The sequence below is a fragment of the Mauremys mutica genome, chromosome 6 (genome assembly GCF_020497125.1).
Source record: "Mauremys mutica isolate MM-2020 ecotype Southern chromosome 6, ASM2049712v1, whole genome shotgun sequence".
In the NCBI taxonomy this organism is placed as follows: Eukaryota; Metazoa; Chordata; order Testudines; family Geoemydidae; genus Mauremys; species Mauremys mutica.
The window spans coordinates 87,637,524-87,649,979 of NC_059077.1; the positions used below are offsets into that span (position 1 = coordinate 87,637,524).

The window sequence follows — 12,456 nt, forward strand, 5'->3', positions numbered from 1 at the left end:
AGCTTCCCTACCTCACAGGGGTGTTGTGAGAACAAATACATAAAAAAATTGTGAGACTATACTATGATAACAGGGCAATAAGTACCTAAGATAGAAAAGTTGGTCCAGGCCCCAATGCTAGGTAAACAAATATTGCCCCTTTCTCAGGAATCAGCTGCTCCTTTAGATGGATTCACTGCCTAATTGACTTTGGTGGGTAATACCAAAAAGATGCACCTTGTGTGTGTCCAGGGGTCCTACATTATAGAAAAAAGAGTTCTATGCATGTTCTAGAACAGCTTGGAATTGTATGGGCATTGATCCAGAAGATGTATATTTCATACCCACACGATTTAAATAGTTAAATGTATCCAGGTCTTTTGTTTGCTTGCTTGTTTTTGTTTTGATTCTTTTGGGCTTTAGCTCTCATACTAAACAATAGAAGCATTTTATAAATATTTGAAAAGCATCTTCAAAAGAACTCTTTATTGCTACTGTCTGATATCATCACCCAGGCAGAACTCTTAAGACTAAAACTACCAACTCCAAGGACTGTCAGTTATTTTTTATTAAACTTCAACCACTCAAACACTGGACAGACTCATACCTGCTGTGGCATTTTCAAGCTGATGCCAGTCTCTGTTCTCACTGATGTCAGAGTTACAGAAACAACGAGGAAAGGATGAGGAATGTAACGAGACATGGATACCTCCTGAAGAACTTGAATACTGGCAGTAGGGTTAGGACTGTAAGAGGAGGAAAAAAACAGTTGCTAATCATTTCTCCTCTAAGATAGTTTCTAAATGCTTAATGATGGAAAATACTAATTTAACCATAGGAAGCAGAGCTCTTTCAAGAAATCAGAATAATTTCCCCTTAAACTGCAAAACTGTACCCAGGCCACTCTTCTGAACTGGATAAAGTTATATTTAATAAACCCATTAGCCTGATTTGTTCCATCTTGATAATTTACGGGAACACAGGAGGAAAGAGCTAAGTGCTCAATGTACCTCTCAATAGTGATGATTTCAATCCAGGTTTCTCTGAACAAGGCATTGGAACTATTCTCCTCCAAGTTAGACAACAGCCATCTCCCTCCCTACTGATGAAGATTCCCTCTCTGATTTCAATGCAGGCTACAATATTGTGGACAACTCCATCCATCAACTGCAATAAATTATGAACTCTCCCTTGTTCTGGTTCTAATCCTCCCCACTAAATGGTGCTGACTTCTGTGCTAGATCCTCCTCTACACTAAGAGGAGACTCCTACATGGAGTCTAAAGGTTTACTTTTCACAGCCCTTTGCTCTTTTTTACCTCGCTCCTCCTTTTCAGTCATCCTATCCTTCCTCTCCCTTTAAGCTTAATTTCCACTTTTATGGTGATGATTCTAAAGTGCACATACGTTTCAGTGCCTTTGATGACTCCTATCCACATTGGTAAGATATGAGGCATTACACCACTAACCCGATAGAACACGGGTTCGCAAACAAGGCGGTAAAGCTCTGACAAGCTGCTCTGAGCAGCGTGTTAAGGGTGCCTGGCTGGGCCAGGCCAGGGCCAAGGCGTTGATAGAGGCAGAGGGTCTTGGGTTGGTCAGGGGCTCCCCCCCCCACAGGGTCTGGGGGCAAGAGCTGTGAGAGGGCACTTTTGGGGGCCCCGCAGTCCCAGAGTGGCCCAGGGGATTAGTGGGGGGCCAGGAGCAGCCCGCTCCGCTTCCCTCACCCCGGCCTCAGCCATGTTGCTCGGGGGAGGTTTGGGTGAAGGGACCCCCCGCACTCACCAGCAGCGGCGGCGGCAGCGGAGCAGCCCAGCCCCAGCCCGCTCCACTCCGCCAGCTCCCAGCCACAGCACTCCACTTCCCGCCACAGGTGAGTACGGGGGCTGCCCTTTCCCCAACCTCCCCGTACTCACCCGCAGCGGGAAGCGGAGCGCCACGACTGGGAGGTGGCAGAGTGGAGCGGGCTGGGCTGCTCCGCTTCCCGCCGCTGCCAGTGAGTGCCGGGGGGCAGGGGGAGGGTGGATAGGGGTCGGAGCAGTCAGGGGACAGGGAGACGGGGGGTTGGGTGGGGTCCTGGGGGTGATTAGGGATGGGGGGTCTCTGGAGGGGGCGGTCAGGGAACAAGGAACGGGGGAGGGCGCAAAGCAAGTTTGATATAACGTGGTCTCACCTATAACACGGTGAGATTTTTTCTCCCCCGAGGACCGTGTTATATCGGGGTAGAGGTGTATTTAAAAGTTCCTTCAGCTAAGTATCCGAGATGGAAGTTTTTATGGGAAGGAAGGGCATTCTCCAACATTTTGCTCTTCAATTTAAAACATACTTTTACTATTCACTTTCTGTAACCTTAGCACCCTTGATTCAGAACTCACCAATTCATGAGTTTACTATGCTGTAAATCTGTCTACAATATGACCATCTCCATAGCACTGACCACATTTTTTATCACTTTGATGCCACCTGCTCTGAAATCCTTATGGCCTTTTATCTTTTCTTTTCTTTTCTTGACAGCTACCTTCGTTATGGCCTCCCATTTCTCAGCTTCGACTGTGGGCATATAAAGAGTAATTCTCAACTCCATTCTCCAGCAGCTCTACCAGCTCCCATTTGTTTACCCAAATCCTGAAACACTTAGCTGTTTTTAAAGTCTCCATGGAATGTTCTTGCCTGTCACGTGGACTCATACTGCCCGAGTGCCCATTCCTTTTGCTATCAGGTACCTCATCTCTCTGCAGCTCCTTCTAACAGTGGAAATGCCTCACATACCATCTGGAACAGTCTTCCTGTATCCCTCAGCCACTCCTAGTTCACACAACAAATCTCTGGCAGGACTGGAGAACCGGAATTAGTAGTCCTGACCTCTACTACTCTGCAGACATCTATTAGGGCCATTTTACATACAAGGCTGCATAAGGAAGGGTGAGAAATTAGAGGGGGAAAAGTAATAATGAACTGGAGCCCAAAGACTTAGAAAACCTCTTCTTTATGGAAATCTTGTAGTGCCTTAAATACTACCAGCTAATCTTTTTCTGGACCCACTTTCAGGTAATGAATCCTGTATCTGTTGCAGAAACTACTCCAGCTGAGCATTCACAAACAGGACACGTTTCTCTCCATTACATTTACTTATTGACTCAACAGATGTTCAAGCATCTTCAAGCTTCTAAATAAAAGTCTGCACTGAAGGGAGGGATTCCATGTTATAGGTTTTCTGAAAAAATACCAAGTAGGCTAAAGTAGCAGCTACATAAGCTCTACATAGTCTAGGTTTTTACAGAAGAGTAGGCCACCACTTAAAGCAACCCAGAACAGTACCCTCAGGGACAAACTGTAGAATTTAGAATTCAATGGGGAAAAAAAAGTAAATAAAAACTCAATCTGTCTAAAGCCAGCTCTTATTAAGAGTGTATGTCCATTCACAAATGATATTTCGCATCCTTCCTTGAGAAACATTTAGAACCCTTAGAATTCTTTGTCTAGACACCAGTTATCTAAAGATCTTGTGTCACTGTTACATCCTGTAAAGCAAAGTAATGTTGTGAATACAGATATTCGCTCGCTTAGGCAGTTGCTAGGGAGTGTAGAAGCAAGTTCCATTCTGACAAACTATTAAAAACAAGCACTTAGAATCTCTGAAAAAGGTATCTTCAACTTCTGAAGTCATTATTGCCTTACCTAAATACGGCTTTCTAAAGTAAGAAAACAAGACAAAAAAATTCCTCTGACTGATCTTTAAGTGCTATACCAATTAGTGACAAACCCTTCCTTCTCCAGCTGCTTACTTGTCAAAAAGTACAACAGACTTCTGTCCCTGACCATTTCCTCTAATTTTCCATGGTGAATGGAATGTGAAAACTAAAGAGACAGAATTAACTGGTGGGTACAGTTAGATTTTTTTTAAATTCTCTATTTAGAAAAGAACTTTACAGATTTTGTAAAGTTACTGATACCAGTTTAAATAATCACAGGTCTGGATGCAGGTTTTATAAATTATGAAAGTTGTATAGAGTTTTCACATGCTTGTTTATGCTAAAAATACAATATTTAAAAGCTACAATTTCTAACACTAAGGAGTGGACTGGAACCCAACGTGTCTAGAGATACAGATAATTAGAATCAGCTAAGCCATAGTCAATGCAAATTTAATCAGTCCATCTACCATCTTCCTCAAGTTTAATCTCAATGTGTGATACAAGTCCCAAGAGAAAACACCACAAACCCAGGTTACTTTCCCTACCAGCTAAAATGGGCCAAGTTTTCAGATGTGCCCCAGTTCTGACACGTTTTTCCTCAAGCACAAGTTTATAAGTGCACATTTCAGGCACTGTCACATGCACACGTAAATTATGTGTAGAAATGATAGTGCTCAAAAAGTTTCTCTGGGTACGTATGTGTGCATGCGAACTTCCAAATATGCAAACCCTTGCATCCACATTTTGAGCATTATCATTTGCACACACAGGTGATAGAATTGCTACAAATGGATGCCATATTTTGAAAAGTTATCTCAAGAAGTTATCAAAGCCTGTGATTAATTTTAAGACTAACAGTTTATGAAAGGAAATTAGTCATGTAGAGGAGATATTTCTGAGTTAATTACTATAAAAATGTGGCAAAATAATTTTATAGACTTGCTTCAGTTGTACTCACCCATCAGGTTGTCTTTCAATACTATAAAGGCAAATAGAACAATCTGCTCTAAACAATATTACTATATCCCGGAAGACACTGAGTAGTAATGTTTCTGCCTGCACTTTGGTGACATGTGCAAATGCATTGTCCAGATTGGATGTTCGCAGGTAGATTCTTAGCTGTAAGGACAATTAATGGTTTAAACAAGAGTTCTCTTGCTGCAAACATCAACGTAATGTAAATACTCAACAGATCCATTAATGCCTCATATGGATTTTTGTGGTATGACAAAACATTTTAGGAAGCAATTTTAAATTGTATACTAAACTGACTGACTGAGTGCTTAACTGGTAGTGCTATGGTAGTTATATCAACAGCAAAAAGTAAAACAAAACAAAAAATTAAGAGAATCAGTTCTAAAAGTGCAGACCTTGAACGAAGGGAAGTTTTTACCTTCCGCAAATATTCATCCAAATTCCTATTCACACTGAGCCTCTTTCCCCCTCCCCTCCTCCAACTGAAGAGTTATACAACATTCCCCCAAACATTCCTCTATATTTAGTAGGGCTGTCAAGTGATTAAAAAAATTAATTGCGTGAAATCACATTGCTAAATAATAGAATATCATTTATTTAAATAGTTTTGGATGTTTTCTACATTTTCAAGTATATTGATTTCAATTACAACAAAGAATACAAAGTATGTAATGCTCACTTTACATTTATTTTTGACTACAAGTATTTGCACTGTAAAAACAAAAGAAATAGTATTTTTCAATTCACCTAGTACAAGTACTGTAGTGCAATCTCTTTATCAGGCAAGCTGAACTTACAAATGTAGAATTATGTATAAAAGACTGCATTCAAAAGTAAAACAACGTAAAATTTTAGACGCTGCACATCCACTCAGTCCTACTTCTCGTTCAACCAATCGCTCAGACCAACAAGTTTGTTTACATTTGCAGATCATGCTGCCCGCTTCTTGTTTACAATGTCACCTGAAAGTGAAAACAGGCAATCGTATGGCACTGGTGCAGATGGTGTCACAAGATATTTATGTGCCAGATATGCTAAATATTCACGTGCCTTCATGCTTCAACCAACATCCCAAAGGACATGCGTCCATGCTGACGATGGGTTCTGCTCGATAACAATCCAAAGCAGTGAGGACTGATGCAGGTTCATTTTCATTATCTGAGTCAGATGCCACCAGCAGAAAGTTGATTTTCTTTTTTGGTGGTTCAGGTTCTGTAGTTTCCACGTCAGAGTGTTGCTCTTTTAAGACTTCTCAAAGCATGCTCCATACCTCGTTCCTCTCAGATTTTGGAAGGCACTTCAGATTCATTAACCTTGGGTCGAGTACTGTCGCTATCTTTAGATATCTCACACCGGTACCTTCTTTGTGTTTTGTCAAATCTGCAGTGAAAGGGTTCTTAAAACTAACAGCAGGTGCTGGGTCATCATCTGAGACTGCTATAACATGAAATATACAACAGAATGCGGGTGTAAAAGAGCAGGGGACATACAATTCTCCCCCAAGGAGTTCAGTCACAAATTTAATTAACGCCCTTTTTTTTTTTTTTTTTTTTTAAACAAGTGTCATCAGCATGGAAGCATGTCCTCTGGAATGGTGGCCAAAGTATGGAAGGGCATACAAATGTTTAGCATATCTGGCATGTAAATATCTTGCAATGCCTGCTACAAAAGTCCCATGCAAATGTCTGTTCTTGCTTTCTGATGACAATGTAAAGTGGGCAGTATTATCTCCTTTAAATGTAAACAAACTTGTTTGTCTTAGCAATTGGCTAACCAAGAAGTAGGACTTAGAAGCAAAACAACATAAAACTTGAGAGCCTACGAGTGCAGTTATGTAACAAGAAACCTACATCTAAGTTGCACTTTCAGGACAAAGATTGCATTACAGTATTTATATGAGGTGAATTCAAAAATACTATTTCTTTATCATTTTTACAGTGCAAATATTTGTAATCGAAAATATATACTTTGATGTCAATTACAACACAGAATACAATATATATGAAAATGTAAAAAAAATCCAAAATATTTAATAAATTTCAATTGGTATTCTACCGTTTAGCTGTGCAATTAAAACGGTGATTAATCACGATTAAATTTTTTAATTGTGATTATTTTTTAGTTAAATTGCATGAGTTAACTGCGATTAATCAACAGCCCTAATATTTAGAAAACACAAAAACCTTTCTGCCAGCATTCAAAATTATGTCACATTTCTAAGGAAGATGAACATATTCTTATGTTGTCTTAACATGAAAATGGCTTTTAATGTCAATGGACAACTTTACCACAAAGGATTAGTTAAGAGGTATTGATGCAGGCAGAATCAAAATGCTTCAAACATAAAGGGTTGAAGGAAAGGAACCTATATTAGCTGAGATTCCTACAGTTCTATGTTTGTTTTTTCCTGTTCATAAAATTAATTTTGAACATGCCTAATATTTAAAAATAAGATAGCAACTGAATAGCTTGCTTGAAGAAACGAATGCCTTACCTCTTCTTGGCGGTCACTTAAATTATAACATGCAAGAACAATGAAATCATTCCACCAGGCTATGCCACCTGTTACGATCATATTTTGCTCCTTAAAATAAAATGAAAGATTAAGCAAGTCAGAAAGGTTATAAGCTGCTTACAAGTTTCCACAAATCACATAATTTATATATACAAAAATAAATTAATACATAGAGAATTATACACACACTTAATACATATATAAGCCTCCTATAGACTACATATAAAAAAATCTCCTGTAGATGACACACAAAAAACAGTATCACTATGAATAGGACAATCTTAATTAGGTATGACATTACTTTTTTAAAAATAAGTCTTCAAGGGTTGTCAGATGGATATGTGATCATCAAAAACTATTCAACAAAGCCAAGTTCTTCTGTCTTCAAGAAATTCATTTTAAAAAATATGTTCAAAATATTGCGATTATAATAAATCTGGTTAAATTGCACACAAGCTTATAAAACTAGTCAGCACTCACCTGGGTAATATTCCCAAACAACTTCCATTTTTTGGTGAGTAAAGAATAATGTGCAAAACCAAACTTGCCAACAACAGCTACATTCTGCCCCAGCTTGTCAATGGCTGAAAACTGCTCAGACAAAAATTAGGGGGGGGGGGGGAGAAGAGAACAAAAAAAAATATTGTTCAGAAATCTTTCAAAAATTGCATACTTCTGTTCAAGATGATCAATACTTCAGCAATATTAATATACTCAACTGAACTTGAAAATTGTCTGTACTAATGTTCTCTACCATACTTTTAAATAAATGACATTTTTCTTTTAAATATATAAATTGCTTTGATTTAATACAGTGGCAATCTCACCCTATAACAAGAACAATTATAAAAACCTAATGCTTGCATTTTTCATCAAGCACCAACCTATTTTTAAGTAACTCACCCTTATAGGCCAGTTGCTCTCTAGATATGTACTGTGAATCTAAAAAAAAAAAATATAATACAGATCACTGTACTGATAAATTGAAAATAAATTCACACACTTTAAGGGACATAAAAGAAACAATGTTGACTGTGTATCTATTTTAAATTCCATAACATTCTGATTTCTTCACAGCCATTGGAGTTTTTTCACCACCACAATTCTTCCCTAACTCCACTCTTTCCAATACATTTTAGAATTATATAAACCCTAGAAAACAATTTTAACAACATATTTTAAGCTTGTTTTCTGATTTTCTTTGCTTTGATTAAAATATGTAAAAATCTACGAATAGTGAGTTACAGGGGCAAAATACTATTTTTTTTAGATTTTTTTTCCCCTTCAAGCAGTTGATTTTTTCCTTCGATTGAAGAACTGTCAAGGGAAGATTCTATTCAGTAAAATCATCTGTTATGCATGGTTTCTTCAGTCCTCACCTCCAGGAATCAAATTTTCTTGGATTTGTACTGACATAACAAAAAAAACCCTATTCTGACTCAATTTGCCTTTTTTGCACTCCCGAATGGTTTTATTTTGCACAAAATGTATATACTAAGTTATGTTCTTCTCATAAAATTAACATGGTAAAATTCCATTAGTCTGTATACAAACTGCAGCACAGCAAACTAGTGGCAAGAAGATTAACTAGAACTATGGCTATAAGGAAGGGAAGGATTTTGTTCTCTAATACAGTTGTCTGAAATATCTGTAGTTTGATTTATGGTTTCAATGGATTACATTTCTTGGTCAGTTACCTAGCTGTTTTAAATTGGCTTCAACTTCTGCCACAGACAAAATGAGATTCAGTATGCAATATCAATACTTCCTTTTGCTAAAACTCAAATTATTCTACTTGGAAGTCTTCTCATTCCCCATTCCCGTCTGCAATTTATAAAGATATTAACCATAATTTCAGACAAATTTAGGATGTTCACTGTAACCCATCAGGTAAACATTTCACAAGACAACAACTGTCTCAACCTAGGTTTGAGGTAAATTATAAATTTCAAGGAACAAGTCTTTCAGAGTTAAAATCTAACTTTTGATTCTTTTGACATGAAAGTCCAAGGGGTTTGGAAAGTGGCTGGCATTGAAATGAGAAAAAGGGTGAACTTAGGAAGATACTGAATTGATAACAACCAACAACGCAAAAGCTAAAAGACTCAATGAAAGCAATTTATAAAAGCCTCCAGCTCCTTTCCAGATAGAGAGTTTACTTACTCAGTATTCTGTTACCTGAATGATCCAAAGTCTTATCAAATTAAGTTTTACTGTCCATAAGATATAGTAGCTCTTTAAACAGAAACCAATCAAAGCTATTTTGCAGGACACAGCAGGGCTGCCCAGAGGATTGAGGGGGCCTGGGGTAAAGCAATTTCGGGGGCCCCTTCCATAAAAAAAGTTGCAATACTATAGAATACTATGTTCTTGTGGCGGCCCCTGTGGGGCCTGGGGCAAATTGCCCCACTTGCCCTCCCGTGGGCAGCCCTGGGACACAGTACTTCAAGGGAACTTTTATCCCGTAAACGTTCAACTTGGATGAGTTTAGGCAAGAGAAAAATGTATTGGTTGAGGCACCAAATAAGATCATTCAATCCTTGAAAGGATTCAAGGCCTGTATTTTTGTAACAAGTTAAACCATTATGAAGAGATTTTTGGCACTTGGATCCATTTCTCTAATATCAAATATGCTGTCTGGTCTTCCTTATACTCTTACTACTCATTACCAACTGTAAATTATACCTCAGCAGATAAACTAGGCCAATGGGGGTGAAGACAGCAGTTGTCTGAGTATTCCTCCTATTACCTGTGTGTAAAGACCTATTAAACAGGTCTCAGCCTAGACTGGTGTTTATTCTACAGTTCTCCTGTGTAACATTCCTTTTCATTTCTGAGTGCAGTGGAGAAACAGAAGAAAAGGTGGGACCAAATTCCTCTGTGCACAGTCTGTTAGGACAGTCTGACTGGCGCTACTGCTCTTATCATATGAGCAACTAAACCATCAGACACCATAATTCAAATGAAACTGCTTCCCTAGATGAGGTCGTTTTCATTAAAGGCAAGCAGATAGATTCTAAGTTAGAGTCAGATTAGAAACCCACATAAACTCTCCAGGTTCTGCAGATTATTTGTTTTAAAAGGCATCAGTTTGTAAAATATCATGGGTTAATGACTGTAATTAGTCGTAAAAAGCCAGGAAAGATGTGAGGGGTGTAGACACTGCACATACAATAAGTTAAATCATGTCAATTTTACTAAAGTGTCATCCTCAGTTTTAGTGAAATCCATAAAGTAGATATGTAAGCAGGAAACTGTCTAAAATTATGGATTCAAAATTATCTAAATTGTTCCTCACTGCTGGAATGAGTAAGCCTGATGGGCTTTGGACTTAACACCTTCTGGAAACAGCTTCTGGCAAGCTATGATACTATAAAGTGGTTTCAACTCCTCATCTAAACAAACAGTTTGCATGTATTGCCAAAACCCTGACGCTGTCTGCAATAGACAATCTTTAAATCTGTCTACGTGGGCATTAGAAACTTCATATATTCTACAGAGTATTTCGTACCTACAACATCCCCAATGTTCCTTCAGGGCAGGAGGAAAGAATTTATATGTGGAAAAAAACAAGCTCTCTCTCATTAGGTCAGAAAGGCATTTTAAGCCCCTGATTGGCTAAGATGCGAATCCACAGCTGGAGGGAAAAAGGCCAGCCAGAATTCTTTTGACCCTCAGAGAACAACAAGCTGTACCGTGGGAGCAAGCAATAGGAAACAGAAGGGCAAAGAGATTTCATACTATATGAAACAAATACAATACTTGCAGAAGGGATCAAAAGAAACACAGATGCCACCAGGTTCAGGTGATAGCAAGTAAGTACAAAAATACTATTTGAGTAACAAATGGAGAATTACCTGTACAACATGCCAATGCCTGTGTCCTAATAAAGTGCTTAAACCCTGAGAATCTAAACTGCCCTCCAAAAATGGGCCCCTTTCCCTTATGGGCTTATGATCAGAGTGTGCTGAAGCACTTCTGGGATTCTGGGCCTGTGTTGCATCCCCACAGTTCAAATACAAGCGATCTTCTCCTTGCAGGAGAACCTGCTCCTGGTTACTCTATATTTAAAAGAAAAAAAAAGAAAAAAGATATAATGTTACTGCACAGAAAATAAAATAAACACAGAACACTTCATTTCACAGAGTCCAACTTAAACCAACAGTAAGAAAAATATGATTTAAGGCAGTTTTTCCATCTTTGAAGCACCAATAATATACTGCAGAGATAGCAAACAGAGGATGATCATATACTGCAGTATTTTCAAAATAGCTCCTATTTCAAAAGCCGATTTTGCTTAATTAGAAAGACACACTTAAGGCAAGAGAAATATACACAAACATGACAATTTATTAGAAAACACATCAGGCTTCACTTTATAAAGGAAGAAACAAATAAGGTTATCTGAAAACTGGGGACAATCTTCATAGATAGATCTTACTATTTTAGACACGTACCATGCAAGTGTTAGCAGTGAGTGCACTCTTGATGAACTGAAATTGCAGAATACCAAGTTGATGAGCTTCGTTCTTGGTATCTATATCACACCCTGCATTCAGAGAACAATTCCCATCGATCACCCATAGGTGATAGCCTTCTGAACCCCAGCTCTGAACACATGCAAAACATAAAATAAATAAATATCACTTAATTGATTTAGACTGTCAGAAAAACAGAACATACAGGAACTCCCTTAATACAGATCACCCAGGGTCTTGGGCCAGCCATAAGACTGGCAGGGAACTCCCAGAGCTTGCAGTTTTCAAGTCAGCAGCTCCAGTTGATATAGCATAGCTACTCCTGGCAGGGAAAACACTTTAGTGCCCAGTTTAAATTCTTCTCTATGCAAAAGCTAGAGAATATAGAATTTGGGGGGGGGGGGGGGGGAAGAAAGATTAAAGCACCCATAAATTATAACTTTAAGAGGAAGTATGTGGGTGAATGATCTGTTAAACTTATTCCTGTAATCTATGAATATATAATTCATATTAAGTAATTTTATTTTGTATACAGTATCAGTTGTGACAGATCAAGTCTTTCAAAAGCACTAAAAGCATTTCTAGAAAAGTAAATATTAAAAAATGGTACTGCAAGAGGCAACTGAAAAGCGGACAGCATAGGACCATACCATGACTCAAAGTCAATAACTGGACAGTCACCACCAGCATTTGATTGGTGTGGGGTTTTTTTGTTAAAAGTAAACCTTCATATAGATCCATCTATCAATCTTTATAATAAAGCATACATTATGTAGACCGTGATTAACGTTTGCAGAGCAATCTTTCTTTATTGT

General features: G+C 38.3%; 1 protein-coding gene across 2 annotated transcripts in view; it reads right to left on the minus strand.

Moving 5' to 3' along the window:
• Nucleotides 1-12,456, minus strand: part of RIC1 (RIC1 homolog, RAB6A GEF complex partner 1) — an 82,078-nt gene that overhangs the window by 17,079 nt on the left and 52,543 nt on the right. For both annotated transcript variants that reach the window (XM_045020485.1, XM_045020484.1), the window contains exons 11-17: nt 11,621-11,773; nt 11,021-11,224; nt 8,067-8,105; nt 7,644-7,754; nt 7,143-7,232; nt 4,632-4,792; nt 587-725 (exon numbers count right to left, since the gene is read on the minus strand). In XM_045020485.1, the coding sequence (XP_044876420.1) occupies nt 587-725; nt 4,632-4,792; nt 7,143-7,232; nt 7,644-7,754; nt 8,067-8,105; nt 11,021-11,224; nt 11,621-11,773 (897 nt within the window). The remainder of the gene's footprint in view (nt 1-586; nt 726-4,631; nt 4,793-7,142; nt 7,233-7,643; nt 7,755-8,066; nt 8,106-11,020; nt 11,225-11,620; nt 11,774-12,456) is intronic.